General features: G+C 54.0%; 2 protein-coding genes and 1 long non-coding RNA gene across 3 annotated transcripts in view; 1 reads left to right on the forward strand and 2 right to left on the reverse strand.

Moving 5' to 3' along the window:
* The window catches only part of LOC137464210 (zinc finger protein 850-like), a 711,331-nt gene that overhangs the window by 402,522 nt on the left and 284,420 nt on the right, over positions 1-24,389 (reverse strand). The gene's annotated exons all lie outside the window — the stretch shown is intronic.
* LOC137464227 (uncharacterized) overlaps positions 1-24,389 on the reverse strand; it is a 433,227-nt gene that overhangs the window by 370,698 nt on the left and 38,140 nt on the right. The gene's annotated exons all lie outside the window — the stretch shown is intronic.
* Positions 13,451-15,694, forward strand: LOC137464234 (serine/threonine-protein kinase pim-1-like; the record flags this gene model as incomplete). Its single annotated transcript, XM_068175531.1, has 4 exons — positions 13,451-13,969; positions 14,191-14,241; positions 14,446-14,807; positions 15,454-15,694. Coding segments are annotated over 4 exons (1,173 nt in total), but the record flags the coding sequence as incomplete, so codon positions are not given.

Below are 24,389 nucleotides of genomic sequence, written 5' to 3' on the forward strand. Positions count from 1 at the left end.
GTTGCTGCTCAGGGCCCCAATGGAGCTCGTTCTTCTTGTGGGTGACCATGTAAAGAGGGCTCACGATCTGACTGTACTCAGGAATGTGCATTCTCCAAAAGCCTATGGTGCCTAAGAAAACTTGTGTTTCCTTCTTATTGGTTGGTGGGGACATAGCTGTGATCTTGTTGATGACATCCGTAGGAATCTGACACTGTCCATCTTGCCACTTCACTCCCAAGAACTGGATCTCTCAAGCAGGTCCCTTAACTTTACTCTTCTTGATGGTGAAACCAGCTTCCAGGAGGATTCGGATGATTTTCTCCCCTTTCTCAAACACTTCTGCTGCTGTGTTCCCCCACACAGTGATGTCATTGATGTACTGCAGGTGTTCTGGAGCCTCACCCTTTTCTAGTGCAGTCTGGATCAGTCCATGGCAGATGGTGGGGCTGTGCTTCCACCCCTGGGGCAGTCGGTTCCAGGTGTACTGCACTCCCCTCCACATAAAGGCAAACTGAGGCCTGCATTCTGCTGCTAGAGGAATGGAGAAAAACGTGTTAGCAATGTCAACAGTGGCGTACCACTTTGCTGCCTTGGACTCCAGCCCGTACTGGAGTTCCAGCATGTCTGGCACAGCAGCGCTCAGTGGTGGAGTCACTTCATTCAATGCACAGTAGTCCACTGTCAATCTCCATTCTCCTTCAGACGTGCATACAGGCCAAATGGGGCTGTTGAAAGGTGAGTGGGTTTTGCTGACCACCCCTTGGCTTTCCAGCTCTCGAATCATCTTATGGATGGGAACCACAGCATCTCGAGTTGTTCTGTACTGTCGGCGATGCACTGTTGAAGTGGCAATTGGTACCTTTGCTCTTCTCCCTTCAGAAGTCCTACTGCAGTTGGATTCTTGGACAGTCCAGGCAAGGTGTTCAATTGCTGGATGCCCTCTGTCACTGCAGCTGTTATCCCAAATGCCCACCTGAGTCCTTTTGGGTCTTTAAAATACCCCCTTTGGAGGTAATCTATGCCCAAAATGCATGGGGCCTCTGGGCCAGTCACAATAGGGTGTTTTTTCCACTCATTTCCAGTCAGGCTCACCTCAGCTTCCACCAAGGTAAAGTCTTGTGATCCCCCTGTCACGCCAGCGATGGAGACAGGTTCTGCCCCCACATGTCTCGATGGGACTAATGTGCATTGCGCACCAGTATCGACCAAAGCCTTCTATTTTTGTGGTTCTGATGTGCCAGGCCAACGAATCCACACAGTTCAGAAAACACGGTTTTCCCTCGCCTCTACCTGGCTAGAGGCAGGGCCCCTCTAAGCCTGTTTATCCTTCTTTCCCTGGGCATATGTCTTAGAGCTTCCTTCAAGGAGATCGGACATGTCATCATCATCATCATTCACATCATACCTGACAGCTTGGCTATGGGCAACTGGAGCTGCTTTCCTTTTGGTGGAACTTCCTCTCTGAGTCGAGTCTTGCCTTCCTTCAATTCACGCACCCATAGTGCCAGAGCAGCAGTAGATTTTCCGTCCCACCTCCTCATGTTTTCTCTGCAATCACTCAGGAAGAACCACAGCTCAGCTCGTGGGGTGTACCTTCTCTCCCCATCTGGGGAGTATCTGCGTTGGATACCAGGGCCTCTAATTTGTACTGCCGACATTTGGAGAAGGTCCTCTTTAATCTCCTCCCTGAGTTTCTTGTGATTCTCCTCTATCTTGTCTTCTAATTTCTGCAGATGTGCTTCCACCGCTGCGATTCTGGTGTCTGTTGGGCCATGCACAGCATCTGCATATGCCCGGAGCTTCTTCGCCATATTGAGCACGGTCTCATCCTTCTCATCCCACTTCATTATTGCTAAAGCAGAAGCGCATTCATGTGGCCCCAGCCGTACAAGTTTTCACCACATCACAGATGTACATGGTACCATGTCTGGATTCCTAGTTGTTATGTCATCTGAGAAGATAATCTCTGCCACTGCCATTTCTCTCAGGCGTTGGATCCCTTGTTCTATACTCTTCCACTGGGTCTGCTGCATATGAAGATGATCTGCACACAGGTATCTTTGTGCTACACTTTCCAGGAGCCGTGCCCAGAGGCTGTGAGGTTTAGCCCCCCTTCATCATTCCTTGGTCGATGACAGGATCATGTGACAGGGATCCCAAATGCCTCGCTTCAGTGCCGTCCAGAATTGTAACTTCACCTGCAGCATCCCAAAGATGGACCAACCAACTAATTATAGACTCATCAGGTCATCAAATGTAATCCTTTCTTAGGCCACGGAGGTCCTTTAGGGAAAAGGACTCAGTATTGGCTTCTGATCTTGTACCACTTTCTTTGACTCCTGATTTTATGTCAGGATGCGTTGAGGGTCCTTCTCCTACATCATAATCATCATTGTCATCCACTGGTCGATCGGTCTTGTCTATGCACTTTCCATTTCTCGTGCTGGTAGCAACAGCCACTGATTGAGGCTTACACTCTGGTTTAGCTGCTGGCCTCGAGCCTGGGCTGTTGGCTGCAGCCTGAGTGACTGGGATCGCTGCTGATTTATCTCCCTGCCCCCCTTCCTCTGTCTGCTGCCCTACAGGATCTAGCAGGGTGCGATAAGCATATGCCAGGGCCCAGCTCACTGCAATGATCTTTTTCTCCTTAGGGGTATCATGGCACTTCTCTTTCAGGTACTTTGCCTGAAACCTCAGCTGGGTTCTGAATTTGTTCACATGGAAAGTGCCAGACTATAGGGTCAGAAAACTCCTTTAAGATTTGGTCCATTTCCTACACCACTCAGGATTTCTCACACCTGTGTCTACTCCTGGGTCAGGGGTCTCATCAGCCCTTCTAGAAATCTCAGCCCTCATTCTAGAGAAGCTGCAGACTGTATAGAGAAAGCTTACCAAATTAAATGCCAGAAAGATGGTCTCTTTAACATTCAGGGGAAACTGAACGTTCTCCAACAGGGATGTAACAGATTCAGAGGAGAAGAAGGAAAGCAAAGGCTGAAAAGCCTCATCTCCTGCTTCTCCTCTAACAAACTGGGTGCACAACCATAACCATGAACCATACATTCCTGGAACAGACTCCAGCACCTTTATAAACCTCCTGCAAGCCATTACAACCAAGCCCTGCCCAATGGATATTCTGGTCAGTGCCCCTCTACTGCAAAAAATACATATTAGGGACAATACTGGAGCTATTTCGGGATAAGAAAATAAACCTAAGGACCATAGAGGTATTAAGACCTCAAAAAACCCTAGGGACCAGAAACACATGCAGGCCTGCACCCCAAGTGACATTATGATTTGAAACAACAAAGCCAGTAACCGCTCTATACCAGCCCAGAGTAATTGCAACCAAAATATGATTAGAACAGGGTTTTTTCCACTCTCTCAAGCCACAAGTTGGGTGCCAAAATATTTATCCTAGTTTAGGGCAAATTTGGGAGAAGACCTCTGGAAGGAGCCCTCAGAAAGCAAACCTCCTACGGCCCCTCCCCCACTTTGTTCGGGAAGAACTCCCTCGGAGAGAACTGGAAAAAAAACCCAACATTTATTTAACAAGCAAAACACTCCCCAATACAAAAAACAACACCAGATGACAAAACTCTTTCACCGTTCTGAAGAGATGACAAATTCGGAAAGTCTCTCCTGGGGGTGGTCACCCAGTTCTCGGTCTCCGGTGCTGGGGATGGCTGCTGCAGGTCACAAAGTGGAGGCTCTCGGTGTCTCTTGGTGTTTCCCAGGTCCCGGTCTGGAGCAGGTTCAGATGATATTCAGGAAAGGGAAAGGGAAGGAGGAAAAAAAACAGTCCAGGGAAAAAATTGGACTGCCTAGCTGAACTAACTAATAAGCAAAAAAAAAAAAAAAGCACAAAGCGAAAAGGAAACAAGGAAGCAAGCAAGCAAGCCAAGCCTCTCCTAGACACAGACCATGGGGGGAGGTGAGCCGGCTGATAAAAAGACAAAATAATCCTTAATTTTCAGAGTCAGTCCTGAAGGCACAGAACATAATATCAGGCATAAACAGAACACACGACTGGGGATACAAGCACCGTAACATCACCCTAGGACATCATCTATTTTTAGCTAACTAAAACTGATGGTGTTAGTCACACAGGGCTCATCCTGTAAGCCAGCTCTGGCTGAGGTCTGCCACTCAGGCCTAGGCACATCAGAAGCTGAAGTGACCATGACTGGGAATGGCAAAAACACCCCACTGGGGCTGGCCCAGAGGCCCCGGGACTCCCTGGCATGGATCACCTCAGGAGACAGTATTCCAGGGAGCCCAAAGGACTTTTGGGAGAGCTGCTGTGGAGACAGAGGGAATTCCACAGCTGAATCCCTTGTCGGGGCTCGCAGAGGACCCTTCTGCTGTGGGGCTGCTGAGGGTGGAGGAACAGCAGGGACCAATGGCCACCCCAAAACAGGGCCCCGTTGGCAGCACGGCACCGACCGGGGCTGCGGGACCCCATCCCTGGGGTGAGTCAGGAACTGCAGAGCTGGGAGTGCTCAGCCAGACCCGCTGACCCTTCAGCAGCCCAATGTGGCCAGAGCGTGAGCCCAGTGGGGAGTGGCCACTGGCAGGGCCTGTGGGAGCCTGAACCAAGTCCCAGCCCCACGGAGAGCGGCTGTGCCGGACATGCTGGAACTCCAGGAGCAGCTGGAGTCTGAGGCAGCCAAGTGGTGCCACCATCAACGTTCCTTTCTTGCCCCTCAGAAAGGACACTGGGAAGCTGGGGAAGTGTCAATGAAAGGAGTAGGGATGGTGGAAGCTGTGGAACAGCACTAACACGAGAAACCCAAACTCTTCTGAGAAAGGAGGGCAGAAATCCCTGGTGTCCAGCATCCTGCCAGAGGAACCCATTTCCAGAATTACCAACATAAAACCATCCTCCAATTCTCTGGACTGTGCTGTACCTGACCCACTAAAACCTTCCCACCAGGGTGAAGCTCTGAAGTGGGATTGATGGAGGAAACCTGAACCCTGAGCCATGCCAGGGTCAGTGCCAGGAGCATCCCCTGGCGCTGTTTAACACCGGCTCTGCAGGAACTGGGGATGCAAACAGGATGAGCATCTCCCACCAGCAGATACCTCAGAGCTTACACAGCAACACGGCCGTGACTCTCCCAGACTGGATTTAGGAACGGCACACCTACTGCAGCCATTGGATCCAGACCTGCCCAGATCCCTTTGGGACTCCTGCTTTTGGTGTCTCTGCCTCCTCTCCCTGCCCCAGGGAGGCTCCTCTCTCCCCTCTCCCTGCCCTGACAAGAGTCACACAAATATAGACGTGGGATTGCTGGGAGCTGAGGGACTGTAGGAGGAGCCTTCTCCAGGTCTGGCCTGTTTCCAAAACCCACACAGTCTCCTGCAGCAAGGAACCTCCTTGTTCACCCTCTCCAAGGGTGTCAAGCTCAGGAAGGGATTCCTGACACCCTGTTCAGCTGGGAGAGCTCCCGTGTCTCCATACCAGGGGATAAAACCAAACACAGGAACCCTGGGGGGACTGAGATTGTGGCATGGGGACATCTGTATTTATTTCCCAGTGACAAACAAAAATGTGGAATGGTGCCAGAGCTTGTTTTGATCTACATCAGCCTTTGATACACGTCCCTCCTCCTGACAGCGACTCCTCTGCAGCTGCTCTGGGAGATCTCTGGGGCTCAGTCCAGTAAGAGGAGATTTCAGTGGGGCTGAGGTGCTCGAGGGGGCCCATTTCAATGCTCTGCTGAAGTCCAAGGACATTGTGTTTCCCCAGGGAGCAACGCTCCTTTCTGGCACTCACTGCCCCATGAGGGACATTATTCAGTTGTTGCTGTTGGGTGAGTTCCAGCCACAGGGAGAGGGAGGAGGAGATGATCCCACCCATGGCTGCTGCTGGGTCCAGACACTGGGTGAGATAAAGCCGAGACAGAGTTTCAGCATCTCCCCCAAAATCACAGAATCACAGAAGGGCTTGGCTTGGAAGAGACCTTCAAGTTCATCTCGTTCCATGCCCCCTTCCACTATCCCAGGCTGCTCCAAGCCCTGTCCAACCTGGCCTTGGACACTGCCAGGGATCCAGGGGCAGCCACAGCTTCTCTGGGCAAGCTCTGATCTCTGCCCAGGTGAGCAGGGACAGGACCCAAGGGAATGGCTGGAGCTGGGCCAGGGCAGGGCTGGGCTGGAGATCAGCAAAAGCTTCTTCCCCCAGAGGGGGCTCAGGCACTGCCCAGGCTCCCCAGGGAATGGGCACAGCCCGGAGGCTGCCGGAGCTCCAGGAGCCTTTGGACCCCGCTCCCAGGGCTGCATGGGCTGCGATTGTTGGGGGGTCTGTGCAGGGCTGGGGGCTGGACTTGATGATCCCAATGGGTCCCTCCCAGCTCAGCCCCTTCTGCAATTCTCACCCGTTGGATCAGCCTTTGTGTCCCTTCGAGGTGCTGGCAGAGCTGCTGGGGACAGGGCAGGAGTGGTGCAGCCCCAGCGTTCCCCTGTCTGTGACACCCCAGAGTGACAGCCCCAGCGTTCCCCTGTCTGTGACACCCCAACACTGACAGCCCCAGCGTTCCCCTGTCTGTGACACCCCAACACTGACAGCCCCAGCGTTCCCCTGTCTGTGACACCCCAGCGGTGACAGCCCCAGCGTTCCCCTGTCTGTGACACCCCAACACTGACAGCCCCAGCGTTCCCCTGTCTGTGACACCCCAGAGTGACAGCCCCAGCGTTCCCCTGTCTGTGACACCCCAGAGTGACAGCCCCAGCGTTCCCCTGTCTGTGACACCCCAACACTGACAGCCCCAGCGTTCCCCTGTCTGTGACATCCCAGAGTGACAGCCCCAGCGTTCCCCTGTTTGTGACACCCCAGAGTGAGAGCCCCAGCATTCCCCTGTCTGTGACACCCCAGCACTGACAGCCCCAGCGTTCCCCTGTCTGTGACACCCCAGCACTGACAGCCCCAGCGTTCCCCTGTCTGTGACACCCCAGAGTGACAGCCCCAGCGTTCCCCTGTCTGTGACACCCCAGCACTGACAGCCCCAGCGTTCCCCTGTCTGTGACACCCCAGGGGTGACAGCCCCAGCATTCCCCTGTCTGTGACACCCCAACACTGACAGCCCCAGCGTTCCCCTGTCTGTGACACCCCAACACTGACAGCCCCAGTGTTCCCCTGTCTGTGACATCCCAAAGTGACAGCCCCAGCGTTCCCCTGTCTGTGACACCCCAGCACTGACAGCCCCAGTGTTCCCCTGTCTGTGACACCCCAACACTGACAGCCCCAGCGTTCCCCTGTCTGTGACACCCCAACACTGACAGCCCCAGGGTTCCCCTGTCTGTGACACCCCAGCCGTGAAAGCCCCAGCGTTCCCTCCCTGAAGAGGCTCCAAGGGAAGCGTCCAGTTCCAGCCAATGGAACTGAATGGCCACTGACCAGCCTGGCCTGGGCCGATGTGGATTCCTTTGCAGACAGCTCGGGGAAGGTGTAAGAGGCCGTCTGAAGCCCCCACATTTGCCTACCAATTGCCATGAGGAGAAACCCCTTCCCCCACTGCAGTTCCGGCTTGGAGAGAGCAGCAGTGCAGGTGCAGCTGCTGCACCGTTACGTTAGCTGTTCCAAACAAGGCCTGGCAAGGACTCGGCAAGGAATTGGCAAGGACCTGGCATGAACCCAGCAAGGAATGGCCTACTGCATATTTGCCCACTCTCCTTCTGAAGCCGAATGAACTTTTGGGGTGACCCTAGTGGTCTCTCACTGAAGACCTCTCATCTGCCCCGTTACCACTGTGACAGACGGACAGAGATGGAAAACCCTCCTCCCAAGGACTGAGACTGAGACCCCTACCACAGGGAGTGGGGAAACCACTAATGACATGACTTGTTCTTCTTCAGTAATTCCAATGCACTTATTCTTCATTGTGTTCGTCCTGCCTTGGTGGTTTCAGTGGACTCACCTGTTCCCCCACAGCAATTACAATAGACTCTCATTGTCCTGCATGTTCCCCCCTCTTTCCTCTGTGGACTATAACTGTGAGGATCTCGCCTGTGTTGGTAGCTATTCCCATCCCCCTCTTTTCTCTCTCTCTCTCTATCCTTTTATCTCCTTTCTGATCCCCACTATCGCATTTACTGTTTTGGCCCTTAATAAAGGTACATTTGTTGTGATTAACTGATAGTCCCTTGTTGTTTGCCTTTTTGCACTTTCGGGATTGGCAAAAAGAACCATCGCAACACCCCGCACAAGCGGATCGTGACAGATGGCCAGGGTGTCAGACCCAGCCAGCAGGGGTTTAGCAGGGCCAGGTCATGTTTGACCAACCTGGTCTCCTTCTATGACCAGGTGACCCTCCTGGTGGATGCAGGACAGGCTGTGGATGTTGTCCATTTGGACTCCATCCAGGCCTTTGGCACTGTCACCCACAGCACACTCCTGGAAAAGCTGCAGCCCATGGCTGGGACAGGAGCACTCTGTGCTGGGTTCAGAACTGGCTGGATGGCCGGCCCAGAGAGTGGTGGTGAGCGGTGCTGCATCCAGCTGGGGACAGTCACCAGTGCTGTCCCTCAGGGCTCTGTGCTGGGCCAGCTCTGTTCAATATTTTTATTGACTACATGAATGAGGGGATTGAGGCTTTCATTAGTAAATCTGCAGATAACTGAGCAGGGAGCGTGTGTCCATCTGTTGGAAGGTAGGAGGGCTCTGCAGGGAGGCCTGGACTGGTTTCCAGTAAGATGAAGTTTAACCACTCCAGGTGCCCAGTCCTGCATTTTGGACACAATAACCCCCTGCAATGCTATGGGCTGGGGACGGTGTGGCTGGACAGTGCCCAGGCAGAAAGGGAGCTGGGGACACTGGTCGACAGCAGGCTGGACATGAGCCAGCCGTGTGCCCAGGTGGCCAAGAAGGAGAAGACTCAGAGGTGACCTTATCACTCTCCACACTCCCTGAAAGGTGGTTGCAGTCAGGTGGGGGTCGGTCTCTTTCTCCTCACAACAACTGACAGGACCAGAGGACAGTGTCTTAAGCTGTACCAAGGGAAATTTAGGTTGGATATTAGGAAAAAAGTATTTTATGGAAAGGGTGATAAAGTACTGGAACTGTCTGTCCAGGGAGGTGGTGGAGTCACCACCATGGGATGTGTTTAAAAAAAGACTGGATGTGGTACTCAGTGCAATGGTTTAGCTGAGGTGGTGTTAGGGCATGGGTTGGACTTGATGACCTTAAAGGTCTCTTCCAACCCAGCAATTCTGTGATTGTGTGACATCACAGACCAGGATGTGACATCATATAGTTGGCTGTGACATCCCTGGTTTATTATGTGACAACACAGAGCAGGCTGTGACATCACAGGATGCCTGTATGACATCACAGAGCAGAGCAAGCTGTGAGGTCAAAGAGTGTGCTGTGACATTATAGGGTGGCTGTGTTCCATCACTGAAGGTGTTGTGACATCACAGGGTGGGTCTGTGAGCCACAGAGGTGCTGTGTGACATGTTAAGTGAGTTCTGCCATCACAGAGCAGGCTGTGACATCACATAGCAGGCTGTGACATCACAGAGGAGGTTGTGATGTCACAAATTCGGCTGTGACATTACAGGCTGGCTGTGTGACATCACAGAATGGGCTGTGAGGCCGCAGAGAAGACTCTGCCTTCATAGAAAAGGGCTCTGTGACATCACAGAGCAGCTGTGTGATGGCACAGAGAAGGCTGAGACAATACAGAGTGGGTTGTGACATCACAGAGATGACTGTGAAATCACAGAGCAGGCTGCGACATCACAGCGAGGCTGCATAAGATCACAAAGGTGGCTGTGACATCACAGAGCTGGCTGTGACATCACAGGGTGTCTGTGACATCACAGGGCAGATTTTGTGATATCACAGAGCAGACTGGGACCTCAAAGAGCAGGCTGTGACATCACAGGACACCTGTATGAAATCACAGGTGGCCGGATACATCTCAGAGTGGGCTGTGTGACATTACAGGGGCTGTGTGACATCACAGGAGCTGTGTGACATCACAGGGGCTGTGTGAGGTCACTGGGGAGGTCACTCTACCCCAGCTCCCCCTCCCAGTTTCCCCAGAGAAGTCCAACACTGCTCGTACACAGCAGGGTCCCCCCGGGTCCCCCTGCCCCTGGTACCGCAGCCTCCCCCAGAGGATGTTCCACGAGATTGACCCCAGAGCCTGACACGGGGACGGGGGCTGGGACTTTGGAGGTTGGGGCAGGGGGACAGTGACCCCCCGGCAGCATCCCCGTGTCCCCCAGGGCCAGAGCCTGGGCCAGGGCTCCTTCACCCTGTTACCAACGAGGGCTTGAGAGCGCTGAAAAAATCCCCAGCAAGGGATCAGCAAAAACCAGATTTACTATTAAGTGACAGCACCACAAAGTTCCTTGGCAAGAGTCACTCTTCTCCTGGAGCCGTTGTGATGGTTGGTTGCCATGGAAACCTGCCCTGGCCCCTTGCTCAGGGCTGCTGTCACTGCCCAGAGCCAGAGGGGATCCCTTGCTTGGGGCTTGTGCCATGGCCACCTGCCCTGTGCCGCGCTGGCCGGTCAGGCGCCGCGGAACCAGCAGCAAACGCCAGGGCCAGGGCCAAAGGCCAGGTCAGCCCGACAGAAAGGGGCAGTGCTGGGCACTGTTTCCATGGCAGCCCTCACTGGGGGTGACACCTGGGTCACCTGTCCTGGCAGTTGCCATGGAAACCCGGCTCATTGGGAATACAAGGGTGGACAAAGGTTTTAGTAGGGCCTGGCACAATGGGACAAAGGGGGGTGGTTTTAAACTAAAGGAAGGGAGGTTCAGATAAGAACAGATAAGGAGGAAATGTTTGATGATGAGGGTGGTGATACACCAGGACAGGTTCCCAGGGAGGTGGTCAATGCCCCATCCCTGGAAACATTCAAGTCCAGCTGGGACAGGGCTCTGAACAACCTGATCTGGTGAAAGATGTCCCTGCTCATGGCGGGGTTTGGATGAGATGAGCACTGCAGAGCTCTTCCCATCCAAACCATTCCAGGACTGCATGGGCAGAAGGGGCTGCTCAGTGCACTCCATCCACTGCCTTGACTCCTCATGGTCTCTGCTGGACCCCACATCCCACAGCCAAACCCAGCCCCTTCTCTGCCTTTCCTCCCCCTGCCCCAGGGGCTGGCACAGCCTGGGGGGCACAGGTGACCTTTGGGCTTTGCAGGGCTCAGGCACAAGGGCCGTGGCAGAGTCAGGGCTGAGGTCACACTCTGTGGGCTGGGGCAGAGCCCAGCCAGAAATGAGCCCTGAGGCAGCAGCTCTGCAGTGCTGGCCACCAGGCCGGCTTGCCAAGGGAGGCTTCTGGCCATGCCCTGCAAGCAGCTGCTGCTGCCAAGGCGCCTTTGGTGCCTCAGGCTCTCCCTGGCACAGCTCCCAGCACGGCACTCTGCCCTTGCGCCCGAGGCCTTCCCTGTGCTGGGGCTGGCCTGGGGCTTTTCCTGCAGCAGGACCTGCCCTGCTCCTGGCACAGGAAAGGCAGTTCCTGCTGGAGCAGGAGGCTCTGCCTGCAATGGGCTCAAACCACTCCCGCAAGGCCCTGTTTGCAAAGCCCCAGTGGGAAATGAAGGAGGGGCGTCACGCTGCTGTTGGGGTGAATAATCCTGAAACCAGCCTGACTCCTCCATCCCAAAGTTCCACATCCTCAGAAGGAGCTGAAGCTGTGGCAGGGCTGGAAAAATCCCCAGAGAAAGGAACAACCAAGTGACACCACTGAGAGCTCCTGCAGAGCTGCTGAGCTGGCCCAGCCTGGGCACATCTGACTGACAGGGCAGCACTTCAGACTAGAAAAGCCCCATCCCAAATTTTAATGGCAGTGACTTCTGACATTTCCATCCTTGGAGGTTGTGGAGATTCCTCCCTGCAGTGGGGACACCCCCTCAAGGTCACTGCTCCAGGCTGAGCCAGAGATTTGCCCATGGTGGTTGGTCGGGGGGAGTGACATCAATCTCTGCTTAAGAACTGGTTTTTGTTTAATACAATTGCTTCAAAATTGCTTCCTGTTTCAGCCTGAGTGTCCCTGCAAGAACAGGGCATCTTTCAGGCAGTTCCAGAAGCTCAGGGATCTCATTTCATGAGGAATCTGGGATGCAAATGGCCTTGTAAGAAGGACAAAAGCAGAAGCAATGGACTAGAAATAATTAGAACAAATTACCCTTCTGCCAGACAAAGTCCACCAAGTCATTCCCTGCATTTCTCCTTTTCAAATTCTTTCTTTCACCTACTCTCAGAGGTCCAGCCTGTTCTGGTGCTTATCATGAACTGACTGTGCTCTTGATTTATACCAGCTCTGGAGATGTAGAATCACCCAAACTGAACACAGAAACAAACTCCCTCTGTCCCATTTTCATGTTCTAGATCACTTTCCAGGTGTCCATGGAGATGTGGGAATGATTATCACACAACTCTCCATTTCTGGCTGCGGGCTCTGGAGATTCCTTCTCTGCATTCAGTCAGGCTTGTATTCCCTAACAAGTCCTGGTTCCACCTCCTGTTTCCCAAGGCTGGAACAGTCACAATGAAAACCTCACCGATGGCACAACTCCCCAGCTCACCAGGAAAAGAAAGGACAAGCTGTCAAGTTCTCCAAACTTTTGTCCTGCTCTGCTGCAAGAGTCCTGCTGCACACCCGCTGTGGAAAGCCAAGAGAAGCTGCAGGTAGTGGCACAACTTGTGACAGGAGCTCAACCTGGTTCTCCAGGAAAGGTTCTTGAGAAGAGCAAACAGGACTGTGGAGAAGATTCCTGGAAAACTGAATCAGCTTTCCAGAAGTGAAATGAAAATTGAAAGAAACAGTCCAAGATGTTTTCCTCTATTTATTTCTCTGCTCCCTTTCTCCATCTTGCACTACTTCTCCATCCCATTAATTCCAAATGCATCTCACCTCTAAGATCAGTGACTTAGCGAGTTCTAGACACTCTAAAGTACCATGAGCCACGCAGTTTGCCTTCCAGTATTCACTGGAAAGCAACGCTGGAGCCATAAGTGCAGGGCCAGGACCAGGGAATCCTTCAGCCAGGGAATGTGCCCCGATAGGGTTTGATCCTCAGCGGGGACCTCTGAGATACTTCTGACCTCGTGCAGGAGTCCAGAGTCTGGATCTGGGCTGAACAGGGCAAAATTCCCGTGTTTGGACAGACTCAGGGGCTGCCCCCGGGGAGGGGGGGGCTGGGCGCAGGGGCGAGCGGGCAACGGACAAACAGACACGGGGACAAACGGCCCCGGAGCTTCAGTTGCAGCGGCGGCAGCAGCAGCGGCGGCAGCAGCAGTGAAAGAAGCGACTTTATTTACTTTCTATTGCTTCTCCTCTCCCTCTCCCGCTGTCCCACACCCTCTCCCGCCTTCTCTTTCCCTGTGCCCCCTCCTCTTCCAGTCTCCCTCTCCCCTGCCGGGCTGGGCCATGCCCCCGGCCCGCCCCCGGCCCCGGGCGGGGCTGCCCCGCCCCCGTCCCAGCCCCCGTCCCCGTCCCCGTCCCCGTCCCCGCCCCCGGCCGTCCCGCCGGGGTCTCGCCTCCGCCCGGCTCTGGGCGTGCTGGCGGTGGCGCTGCTGGGCGGGCATCAGTGCCTGGGGCTGGGGCGGCATCGCCTCCCTCTGGCTCCGCCTGGCCCGAGCACGGCCCCGGCCCCGACGTGGGCTCCAGTCCCAGCCCCGGCCCCGGCTCCTCCCGGGCCCCGCGGAGGACACACGCGGCGCGGCCGCTGCCGCCGCCTCCGCTGCGGCTTCCCCGGCCCGAGCTCCGCCGCTCGGCAGCGCGGCCGCCGCCCCCGAGCCGCCGCTGTCCCGTTGCCGGGAGCGAACGCCTGGGGAGGGCCGGCCCGGGGCGGTCGGGGGGCGCTCGGGGGCCGCTCCTGGCCCCGGGCCGAGCGCTGACAGCCGCGTCCCGCCCGCAGGGAAGGCGCAGCAGGGCCTGAAGGAGCGGTACCGGCTGGGTTCGCTGCTGGGCAGCGGCGGCTTCGGCAGCGTCTTCGCGGCCACGCGGCGCTCGGACGGCGCCCCGGTGAGCGGCGGGGCCGGCGGCGGGCGGAGGAGGAGGGGGTGGAGGAGGAGGGGAAGGAGGGGGAGGAGGAGGAGGAGGAGGGGAAGGAGGGGGAGGAGTAGAGGGAGGGTGAGGAGGAGGGGAAGAAGGAGGAGGAGGAGGATGGGGCTGGGTCTGCGGCTGGGGCTGGGGCTGCGCAGGGCGGGTGGCAAACTAAGCCCGCTGCTGCTCTTGGCTTGCAGGTGGCCATCAAAAGGGTGCCAAGGAACCGCGTCCTGCACTGGGGCGAGCTGGTGAGTGAGCGGGGCCAGCGGCAGAAGCCGGGCCGTGCCGGGCGGGGATGAGCCGAGGCCCGGCAGGGTGGGACCCACCAGGACACCTCGAGGGAGAGCAGGCGTGGGGCCAGCGCAGGGCACAGAGCATCCCGGGCTGGGTGAGGGGTTCCCGACCCCTGGCACGGCATCAGCCCCACTGACGGAATTGCGTTCCTCCCTCAGCCCGACGGCACCAGCGCACCCCTGGAGATTGTGCTGCTGGACAAGGTCTCCACTGGCTTCCCCGGTGTCATCCAGCTGCTGGAGTGGCTTGAGCTCCCCAACGACATCTTGATGGTGCTGGAGCGCCCAAAGCAGTCTCAGGACCTGCACAATTTCATTCGGGCACGGGGGTTCCTGTCCGAGGAGGTGGCGCGGGATCTGTTCCGCCAGGTGCTGGAGGCCGTGCAGCACTGCACCAGCTGTGGGGTCCTGCACAGGGACATCAAACCAGGGAACATCCTGGTTGACCTGGCCACTGGGCAGGCCAAATTAATCGACTTTGGCTGTGGCACCTACCTGCAAGACACAGCCTACACTCGCTTTGCAGGTAAGCCCACGCAGGGGTGTGCTCTCGGTCCTGGCATCTCATGGCCCAACATCTCACAGCCCAAGCTGGCTGTGGCAGCAGGGATTCTCCCTTTTGCTGCCCTTCATGGCACTGAGATTTCAGCTGAGTTGCGTTTGAGCAGGGCTGGGTGGGGAGCCAGCTTCCAGCCCTGCTGGCAGCCTTTGCCCACCACTCTGGGCAGGACTGAGGCTGGGGCTGGGGCAGCCAGCCCAACAAAAACACGGGTGGGTGGGGGTAGCAGAGAGGGGGGCCGTAACCTGTGTCCCAGCCGGTTTGGTGTGCAGGTGACAAAGGGCTTGGACTGCTCCACTCACCTGGTTTGTTTTGGATTCATGATGTTTTTGGGCAGTGCAGGCAGGGAGGATGAAGGCATGGTTTTCCCAAGCACTGGGTGGGTTTTTCCTCCTCATGGTCGGGCCTTGCCAGGACTTCTGCTGCCCTCTTCCAACCCCAGTGGCTTCTTTTCCAACCCTGAGTCTGTACACAAGTCCCAGGTGCTGGCGAGAGGGCAGCGGGTCACCCCGTGTGCCACTGGGGCAGCCCCCACACATCCAGGGATGCTGGGGCCAGGCTCTGGGAGCAGCAGCATCCCCCTGATGAACCCCATCTGTATTCCACAGGAACACGGTCATACAGCCCCCCAGAAGGAACCAATTTCGATTTTACAACGGCAAGCCAGCTACCATCTGGTCCCTGGGCATCCTGCTGCACCAGATGGTCTGCGGGGAGCACCCTTTCAGGAGGTGCCAGAACATCAGCTGGGACCATCAGCTCTCGCTGCCAGGACGGCTCTTTCAAGGTGGATCCTCATCTCTGGCCACGGGGGCAATGCCAGTGCTGGGAGACAGCAGCAGCTCGTGAGCATCCTGCTCTGGCAGCTGCTGAGGAGGTGGCACATGTCCTGCTCTCCTGCTCTCCTCCAAAACAGGGAATTGATGGGGAAGTTTAGGCCCAGCTCTGAGCACATCCAGCATGGCCTGGGCACGGGAATAGTGGGGCAAAGCCAACAGGAGCCTTCTCCAGCTGACCGGCGGGTTCTGGTTTCTCTGCCCAGAGTGCCAAGATGTGATCAGGCGGTGTTTATCCATGCTGCACTCGGACAGGCCCTCGTTAGAAGAGCTGTTCTGTGATCCCTGGCTGCAGGATATTCATCGGCCCTAGAAGAAGGGAGAGAGCCACAGGCACACTTTGATGCAAGGCCCTGGTAAGTTGCAGCTCCACACATGCCTTGGCAATCAGAAGCAAAGGAACCCAGACATTTTGTCCTGCGTGTGTCACTGCCCAGGGGTCATCAGATGGGAACATGCAGCCCTTGTGCTGGAGCTAAGCTGCTCTGCCCAGCACTGGTGGCTGCCATCTGAGCTGGTTTTGCTTGTCCTGGTTCCCTGACAGCTCTGGGCCCTGGGCAGAACCCAGACAGCCTGGGCTCACCCCCAGGGAAGGAGAAGGAGCCCCTGGAGAAGCTGTACCAGGTGGGGCCGCTGCTGCTGGGGACAGCGAGGACGACATCAAGGATGACAACCTCTTCCTCCACCTGGTCACCGGCAGCTGAGGATGATGGACTTCGATTCTGGCACCTTCTCTAAAGCCAGGCTCCACAGGAAATTTGCAGGTGAGTCCACACGCAGGGGGATGCTCCCAGATTTGGGCATTGCACAGCCTGGCCGGGAACCAAAGGTTCCCCCTTTGCTGGGGTGGATGCAGCTGATCCTTCAGTCGGCTGCCAGGCTGCTTTTGTCAGGGCTGGGGGGATGGGCTGGGGTGGTGATGAAATGGGAGAGGGCTCCTGGCCCTGCCAACAGCCCCAGCACCCATCGTGCCGCCGGGCTGGGGCTGGGTCTGGGGCTGGGGCAGCCAGCCCGACACAAACAAACCCCCATGGTGGGAGCAGAGGTGGGATTCCAGAACCTGTGCAGGGGCTGCTTTGCTTTGCAGGCAAGGAAGGGCTTTGGATGCTCCACTGCCCCTGTTTGCTTTGGGATCACCGTTATTTTGGGGGGCAGTGCAGGGGGGAAGGGAGAAAGCCTGGGCTTCCCTCACCTGTGGGTGGGTTTTTCCCTGGCATCCAGGGGTTGGGCCTTCCTCAAGTCCCTGACAGTAATATGATTTTTGACCTTTTTTCTTGTTCCCCTTTTTGTCTGTAATCTATTTTCAATAATTTGTTGTGTGTTTTTCTAGAGGAAGCATTCTAGCTGGGGTCCAGTCTGGATGAGGAAGTGCTTGGGAGCAGCTGTGGCGTGGATGGGCCGTGCCCTTGGAGAAGGATGAGGACATCGTTTGGGACCAGCTTTTCTTCCAGCGGGGGATGGCGTCAGGTGGGTCCCGTCTGCTTGGCATGGTGGGATCAGAGCTTTGGGGAGATGGCAGTGAGCACAGGAGCATCCTGCTCTGGGCAGCTGCTGAGGGCTGGATGTGCCGTGGCTGGCTGCAGGCTGGGCACATGTCCTGCCCTCCTGCTCTGCTCCCGAAGGCAGCAGGGATGGGCAGCTCTGGGCACAGCTCTGGGCACGGCCAGCATGGCCTGGGCACCGCGGGCGGCTGGGACAAGGGGACAGGAGCCTTCAGCTGACAGGCGCTTTCTGGTTTCTCTCCTTGCAGCCAGGCTCTGCGGGTGCTGAGGCTGCTCTGGGCTCTGCCAGGGCTCTGCTGGAGCTCAGCACCGGGCCGCAATCAGCCAAAGAAGAAATGGGGTGACCTGCAGCACAGACCTGCTGGAGCACTTCAGCAACACAGCTGTAGGTTGCAGAGTGTACGCCTCCCAGGGAAAACATGCCACCACCCCAAAATAAACTTGTTCAATAGCTTCTGAAATGAAATCAATCTGGGATGACCCCAAATGACATTTTGCAGTTTGCTCAAGCTGTTGCTCAGTCTTTCTCTGAACAGTTCTCTCCTCCACCTGCCTTGTACTTCCCAACTGCTCCCTCTTTTCCCCCAGTGAGTTCCCAGCCCATGGCAGTCTCCATCACACTGTTGCCTTCCTTGATGCCCCTCACCACGAGGAAGGCTGAGCCCCAGGCTTAGGGACTCATCCTGTCACTGGCTGAGGAGCAGCAATGTCTCAGAGGTCCAGTGGGATTTTAGTGTCATTCAGAGCTGCTCTCCAGCCCTCAGCTCTCCTCACTGCTGAGTTCCCACTCCCTTTTCCTCGTCCTTGCAGCAGGATGAGCTCTGTGAATCCCCTTGAGCCTCCCCACTCTTCCCAGCCCACGCACCCACCTCAGTTAGGCTGAAGCTGCAGCTTCTCTGTCTCCTCTGGCACACCAGTCCAGTCCCCTGTGCGGGGAGCCCCAGCCCCAGAGCACAGCACTCAGCAGTGCACTCCGGGCTGGAGCAGCTCCCTCCCAGCCCCAGCCTAGGGACCCCTCCAGCCCCGGGGCTTGGGGCCCTGTCAGCACCCGCTGCTGCAGCCACCGCTTCTGCTGGCCCTGACAGCAACACCCAAACTGGGGCTGATCCCGAGGGAGCAGCAGCAGGGCCTGGATCTGATCCCTGACACTGGGGCAGGCCTGGACAAATGACCCCCCAGCAGCAGCAGCACATGGAGCTGACTTTCAGCACTGCCCCTGCCACTCTTCCCTCCCGTGTGCAGCGGTGTCACAGCAGCCTGAGGCACCTGGGAGCCCCCAGGGCCAGCAGGGACTTGAGATGGCAGCCCTGGGCTCCTGGAGCTTGTGCAAGGAACAGAGCTGGGGACTCCCTGTCCATGGGGAGCTTCCAGATGGAAAAGGCAGCTGTGCCCAGGCAGCTCCAAGGGCAGAGAAAGGAGGGTCTCGACCCCTGGATCCGTGCCAGTCCCACAGTCCTGGGCAGCAGCCACCGAGCCCTGGGGGAGCAGAGGGCACAGCAAGAGGGACAAAAGCAGGCAAGGTCAGAGACTGGAGAGAGCCAGACCCGGCAGCAGGAGCAGCTGCTCCATTACACTCTTGGAGAAAGCTCTTGGCTGGTTCAAAGCGCTGAAAGGCGTGCAGGGCAGAGAGGAGGCCACACTAAACACTGCTCCTGTTTCCACAGCCTCCCCTCTCCGTGTCCCAGAAGGAATTGGATGGACTGTGTTCTTCTCCCCGAGTCGTCCGGTTCAGCACGAGCAGCTGAGCACCAGGAGCTGAAGGAGCTGAAGCCTCAGGCCACAAGAGCTGGGCCTGAGGAGACTTTGTGAGCAAATGAATGCTGCTAACATGGACCTGGCTGAATGCAGCAGATGGAATCATGGAATCACAGAATCCTTTCTGTTGGAAAAGACCTCTGAGCTCATCCAGTCCAGCCGGTCACCCAGCAGTGTCGAGCCCAGCACTAAACCACATCCCTGAAGTGCCAAGGCCTGGACAACAGCCCTGAGTGAGGCCCTGAGCCAAAGGTGGCCTCTGGATGAACCTTCCAACCAAAGGTTATCTTTGTATCTGCTCACTAATGAAATGTGCATGGTCATTAGCGCTGTGATAGATGTATCCACTCATTAGTGAAACATGGATTGACCTTTCTGTGTTTAGAAGCCAGACAAGGCCATGAAATCTGACATCTGGCCTTGTCTGGGGCTGAATGGTCAAAGTCACCTCCCTTGGTTCCTCTTGGGCCCTGGCCAGGCTTTGGGAGGAACCCAGGAGGAGGATGAAACCAGATGTTCCCGCACCAGCAGCACTGTCAGTTTGTTCATTCAGCACTGTCAGAGCTGGGCCCTCTCCCAGCGAGGCTGGAGCCCCACCTGTGGCTGGAGGCACCTGCAGGAATTCCCAGTGTCCAGGAGTGGCTCTGCAGCCCTTGGCTGTGACAGCTTCCCCAGCTGCTGTGTGGATCTGGGGCATGGTAAAGCCTGAGGGTAACTGCTGCTGGATCTTTCTTAATCACTGCTGCAATCTCTGGTGCTGCTGGCTGGGTGCATTGCTGAGCTGCTCCTTTTGGGACTCTTTGCTGCTTTGAGCTACAGTCAATGACACTGAGTCCTTCAGTTGGTGTCTGTGTCTTTGGTGCTGACCCTGCCCACTGGGGAAACAAAACTGGCACAGCCTGGCCAGATCACAACAAAATGTCACTTTTTAAATGTAAATGTGAGGAATCAGTCCCATCAGAAATTCCCAGATGGGAAGCCCTTCCCTGGAGTTCCCTGGCTCTGGAGTGGGCTGAGGTCAGAGCACTGGTGTCAGCAGTGGGGCACTCTGTTAAAAGAGGCTGAACCCCTGGTTGTCTTCAAATGCATCCAAAAATTGCATGTGGAAGAAGGAAAAGAATTGTGGGTTTGGGAATATGTGGGTGAAGTTTGTAAATGGCACATTGGAAACAGCACCAACAGAAGGAAGAATTGCTTTTAGAATGCTCCCACATGGAGGGACAGAGGAAGGTTAAAACTTGAGCTCAGGTTCATTTGTGCAAGTGAAAAATAATATTATTATGATCATTAATAACAGTTATATAAAAATAGAACATGATTATACATTTTTTTTCAGATAGAATTAAATTTGATTGTGAAAAATGCATATTTTATGATTGGCTTTTCGCAAATATTAAATTGAATACTATATGTATTATGTTATATTGATTAGAAGTGCTGTATTAACATTTTAATAGTATGGTAAATGTAGTTTTGTAGTTAAAATAGAGCCTATGTATGTGGGGTTTTTTTTACTAACTCAAGCAAGAGATGAGATAATGAAGAAACTCTTCACACAGAGATGACAATGATGGGGGCCCATAAAGAATTACTGCCTCCTTATCGGAAAAGACAAACATTCTTCCACCTTCTCTCTGTCTTTATGGAACCACCAGGATTAAGGGGAAGAAGTTGACAAAAACCAGAAAAGTTCTTAATTTGCAAGGAATTTATGCATCATGTATGAGATGTATGAATATGCAACAGGCTAGTGATTTTAAAGATTATTCCTTTGTTCACAAGGCATGCTTATTGGGCTTAAGTGCCCGAGAGCATCCGGACGTCTGTAATTCATTGCTTTTTATTGTCTTGTAATTGTCCTAAATTTTCATTACTCTAATTGTATTACTATTTTTATAACCATTTTATTATTATTAAACTTTTAAAATTTTGAAAACCAAGTGATTGGCGTTTATAACATTGATAATGTGAAATAAGGCTGACAATGCTAATATGTCACCTTTGGCTGCTCACTGTGACACTGAATACCCTACAGAAAAGGACTGGCCAAGACCCAAATGTCACAATAGAACTTTGTGAATTTTGCAAAATGAATAAAGGAGGAAGGGATGTTGTGGAAACCCAGGACACCGGGACGATTTCTCTGTCTGCTGTTGGGTGTCCTGACCCCCAGGGGAGCACTGACTTTGACCCTCATTCATGGAGAAAACTTCCAAAGCCTCAAGGTAAACTAGAAACCACAAAAGTGTGAAATAGATTGTAGAGATTGTAGAGAGGAGTTTAGTATGTCACATGGGTAAGAAATTTAAGCTTTAGGATTTTTAGTATGTTATAGATGGATTCAAGATTGTTATAAATGAATGCTCCAATTTATTAATTAAAGAAAATTTATTAAATTGTCCAAATATAAATTTAGAGAATAACAACGAAAAGCCACTATCAAAAAAAGGTCAGTGCCGAGCCCGGGATCGGCGCTGGGTGAGACACAGGTTTGACCACTACAGCATAGGGTCCCCTATGTTCACCCCGACTGTTCTGTCCAAGTGATTTATAGATGGTTTTTCTTGCCTGAGGCAAAGTCTCTTTCTTCTTTTCTGGGCTGCACCTATTCATGTGGAGTTCCTTCACTGTGGCAAGTTGAACAGAACCCGTCCGATCGATCGTGCTCCTGGAGTTCGGTATTCAGATGTATCTCCCGGATGGTTCTGGTTATCTCACTCTCAACTACTTATAGCGTGTTTCTCGTTGGGCGTTCCAAACATGTACATGTCACTTAGGGCGTGTAAGTGGTGCCATTGTGTTCAGCTGGATAAGATATACAGAAGTTTATTACATACAACAACTTGCAGAGTAAAATCTCGGACACTTTGGTATATATGGGATTTGACGCAGAAAAAGGGAATTAGAGAAAGGGAATTGGCTCATAAAATGAGAAAAAGACGAGAATGGAGATGCGTGAGGGAAAGAGAATGAAGAGAGAAACAAAAAGATTAGCATATAGAATAGCATGGTAGGTTAGTGAACAAATTTTGGAATAGCAACAGCAAACCGTTTTACCAGCTCAAATGTGCAGCTACCAATAAAACAAAAGCAGCCAGCAAAGCAGTTCAGTAATGTTTTACTTTCTAAATGTCCAGAAGGATTCAGCAAATCAATACAAACATTCTGAAATACCTTGGCTGATGCTGGAGAATAGGAGGGGAACAGAAGCCCGGTGTTTTAAAAATTCTGCACTGGGACATTGAGCAGTCACTGTGGTGGTGAGATGGTTTCTCCTTGAAGCTGATGAGGGACAAAGCAAACCTCCAGCCAGCCACCCTGCTGAGAGCTTGGCAGTAAAGAGCCTGCAGCCAAGTAGGTGCTTTTCATCAGAAGAATTCAAAATAGTGTGCCAATATCCAAACCTGACCACTGATTGGTTTGACCCAACTTCCTGAAAAAGTTCATTTCCATGTCAAACCACGACAGATATGTAAAATGTAACATAAGATACTTGAAAAATGATGAATGCCAAAGGATCTGAGTATTAGATCTTTCCTCAAAGAGAATCCTTTTTGCTAACATCTACATGCCAGGAGCTGTAGTGTAGCACCAGGGAGAAAAAGGAACCCACCAGTGCTGAAAAGCACCCATCTCAGAGCCGGCCACGTCCATTCGTTTGCAAATTAGGTCCTCTTCTCCCTGCTGCCAGCTGCGGGTTTGAAATACTGTGAAGCAACCTTCCCGTCCTTGGTGGGGTGCTTAAAAAAACTTACAGAATATTTCTTACCAATATAACATATTTCATAAATCTATTTCTCACAAGCACGAATTATCTAAAATACACATAACAATTCCATGAGTCTATCTGCTGCATTCAGCCAGGTCCATGTTAGCAGCATTCATTTGCTCACAAAGTCTCCTCAGGCCCAGCTCTTGTGGCCTGAGGCTTCAGCTCCTTCAGCTCCTGGTGCTCAGCTGCTCGTGCTGAACCGGACGACTCGGGGAGAAGAACACAGTCCATCCAATTCCTTCTGGGACACGGAGAGGGGAGGCTGTGGAAACAGGAGCAGTGTTTGGTGTGGCCTCCTCTCTGCCCTGCACGCCTTTCAGCGCTTTGAACCAGCCAGGAGCTTTCTCCAAGAGTGCAATGGAGCAGCTGTTCCTGCTGCCGGGTCTGGCTCTCTCCAGTCTCTGACCTTGCCTGCTTTTGTCCCTCTTGCTGTGCCCTCTGACCCCCAGGGCTCGGTGGCTGCTGCCCAGGACTGTGGGACTGGCACGGATCCAGGGGACGAGACCCTCCTTTCTCTGCCCTTGGAGCTGCCTGGGTACAGCTGCCTTTTCCATCTGGAAGCTCCCCATGGACAGGGAGTCCCCAGCTCTGTTCCTTGCACAACCTCCAGGAGCCCAGGGCTGCCATCTCAAGTCCCTGCTGGCCCTGGGGGCTCCCAGGTGGGCACAAGTGGGGCAGCAGAGCCAGCAGGGAGCCTGCGAGTCTCTTCCAGCTCTGTCTGCTCAGAGTTTGGGCCTTGGAGCCTCAGGTGGCCAAAGGCAGCTGCTGCTGGTCCCTCTGTGTGCCCGTGTTTAGCAGTGCTGCTCCATCCGTCTGTGCCCAGCAACGGGGAAAAGCCTCAGCCCTGCAGGGCCAGGAGCTGCCGGGCTCTGCCTGAGCAGCTCAGCCAGAGGGAAGGGAGCTGCTCCCCACGGGAACCAGGAGCCAAGGGCTGGAGCACCTCGTTCTGGGGCAGAGCCCAAATTCTGTGAGGGAGTAACAGAGTTATTCACGTGCACTGGTGTGTCAGCACTGCAGGTGCTGTGCCTGCAAACACATGGCTCGAGATGTGCAAAAGAATTCTGCAGCTCTTGGCTGGAGCAGGATGTCAGCAGTGCTGAACTCCAGCTTAGTCCAAAGCAAACACTTGACACCTCTGCTCATATCTGCTAGATTTTTTACATCGGGGTATCCAGAGAAAAGTAAACAGAGGAGTAAATATTTTCATTGTTTATCAGAAATGTATCTCATTTTGCTGTACATTTCTTTTTCAGAATGTGTTATCTTCTTAAAAAAAGAAAGGAAAAGAAAAATGAGAAAAATATGAAAAACAAGAAACAAATGTGTAGTGAAAATATTCTGTAACTTTGGATTAAGAAGTAACTGATCTTTTTAAAGGGAGAACTCATTTACTTTGTGCATGTTCTGATGGCCTGGATCCATCTTACGGACTGACCTTAGCATCCTTTTTTAAAGACTTTGGGTTTTGTTCCAATATTAGGATTTTTTTTTTTAATTGGAGTTGAAGCAATAGGAGGATGAGAGATGGATTGTGCACGATTGTGTCTTGAGTGCAAAAATATTGCAGTTTGAAACTTGGACCTAAAGTATTGAAAATGAAACTTACAAATCCCAGTGCATTGTGTGACAGCAGCTTTTCCTATAGGATGTGCAGCATCACAAAGACTTCATCAGTGGGG

The sequence above is a fragment of the Anomalospiza imberbis genome, chromosome 39 (genome assembly GCF_031753505.1).
Source record: "Anomalospiza imberbis isolate Cuckoo-Finch-1a 21T00152 chromosome 39, ASM3175350v1, whole genome shotgun sequence".
NCBI lineage: Eukaryota > Metazoa > Chordata > Aves > Passeriformes > Viduidae > Anomalospiza > Anomalospiza imberbis.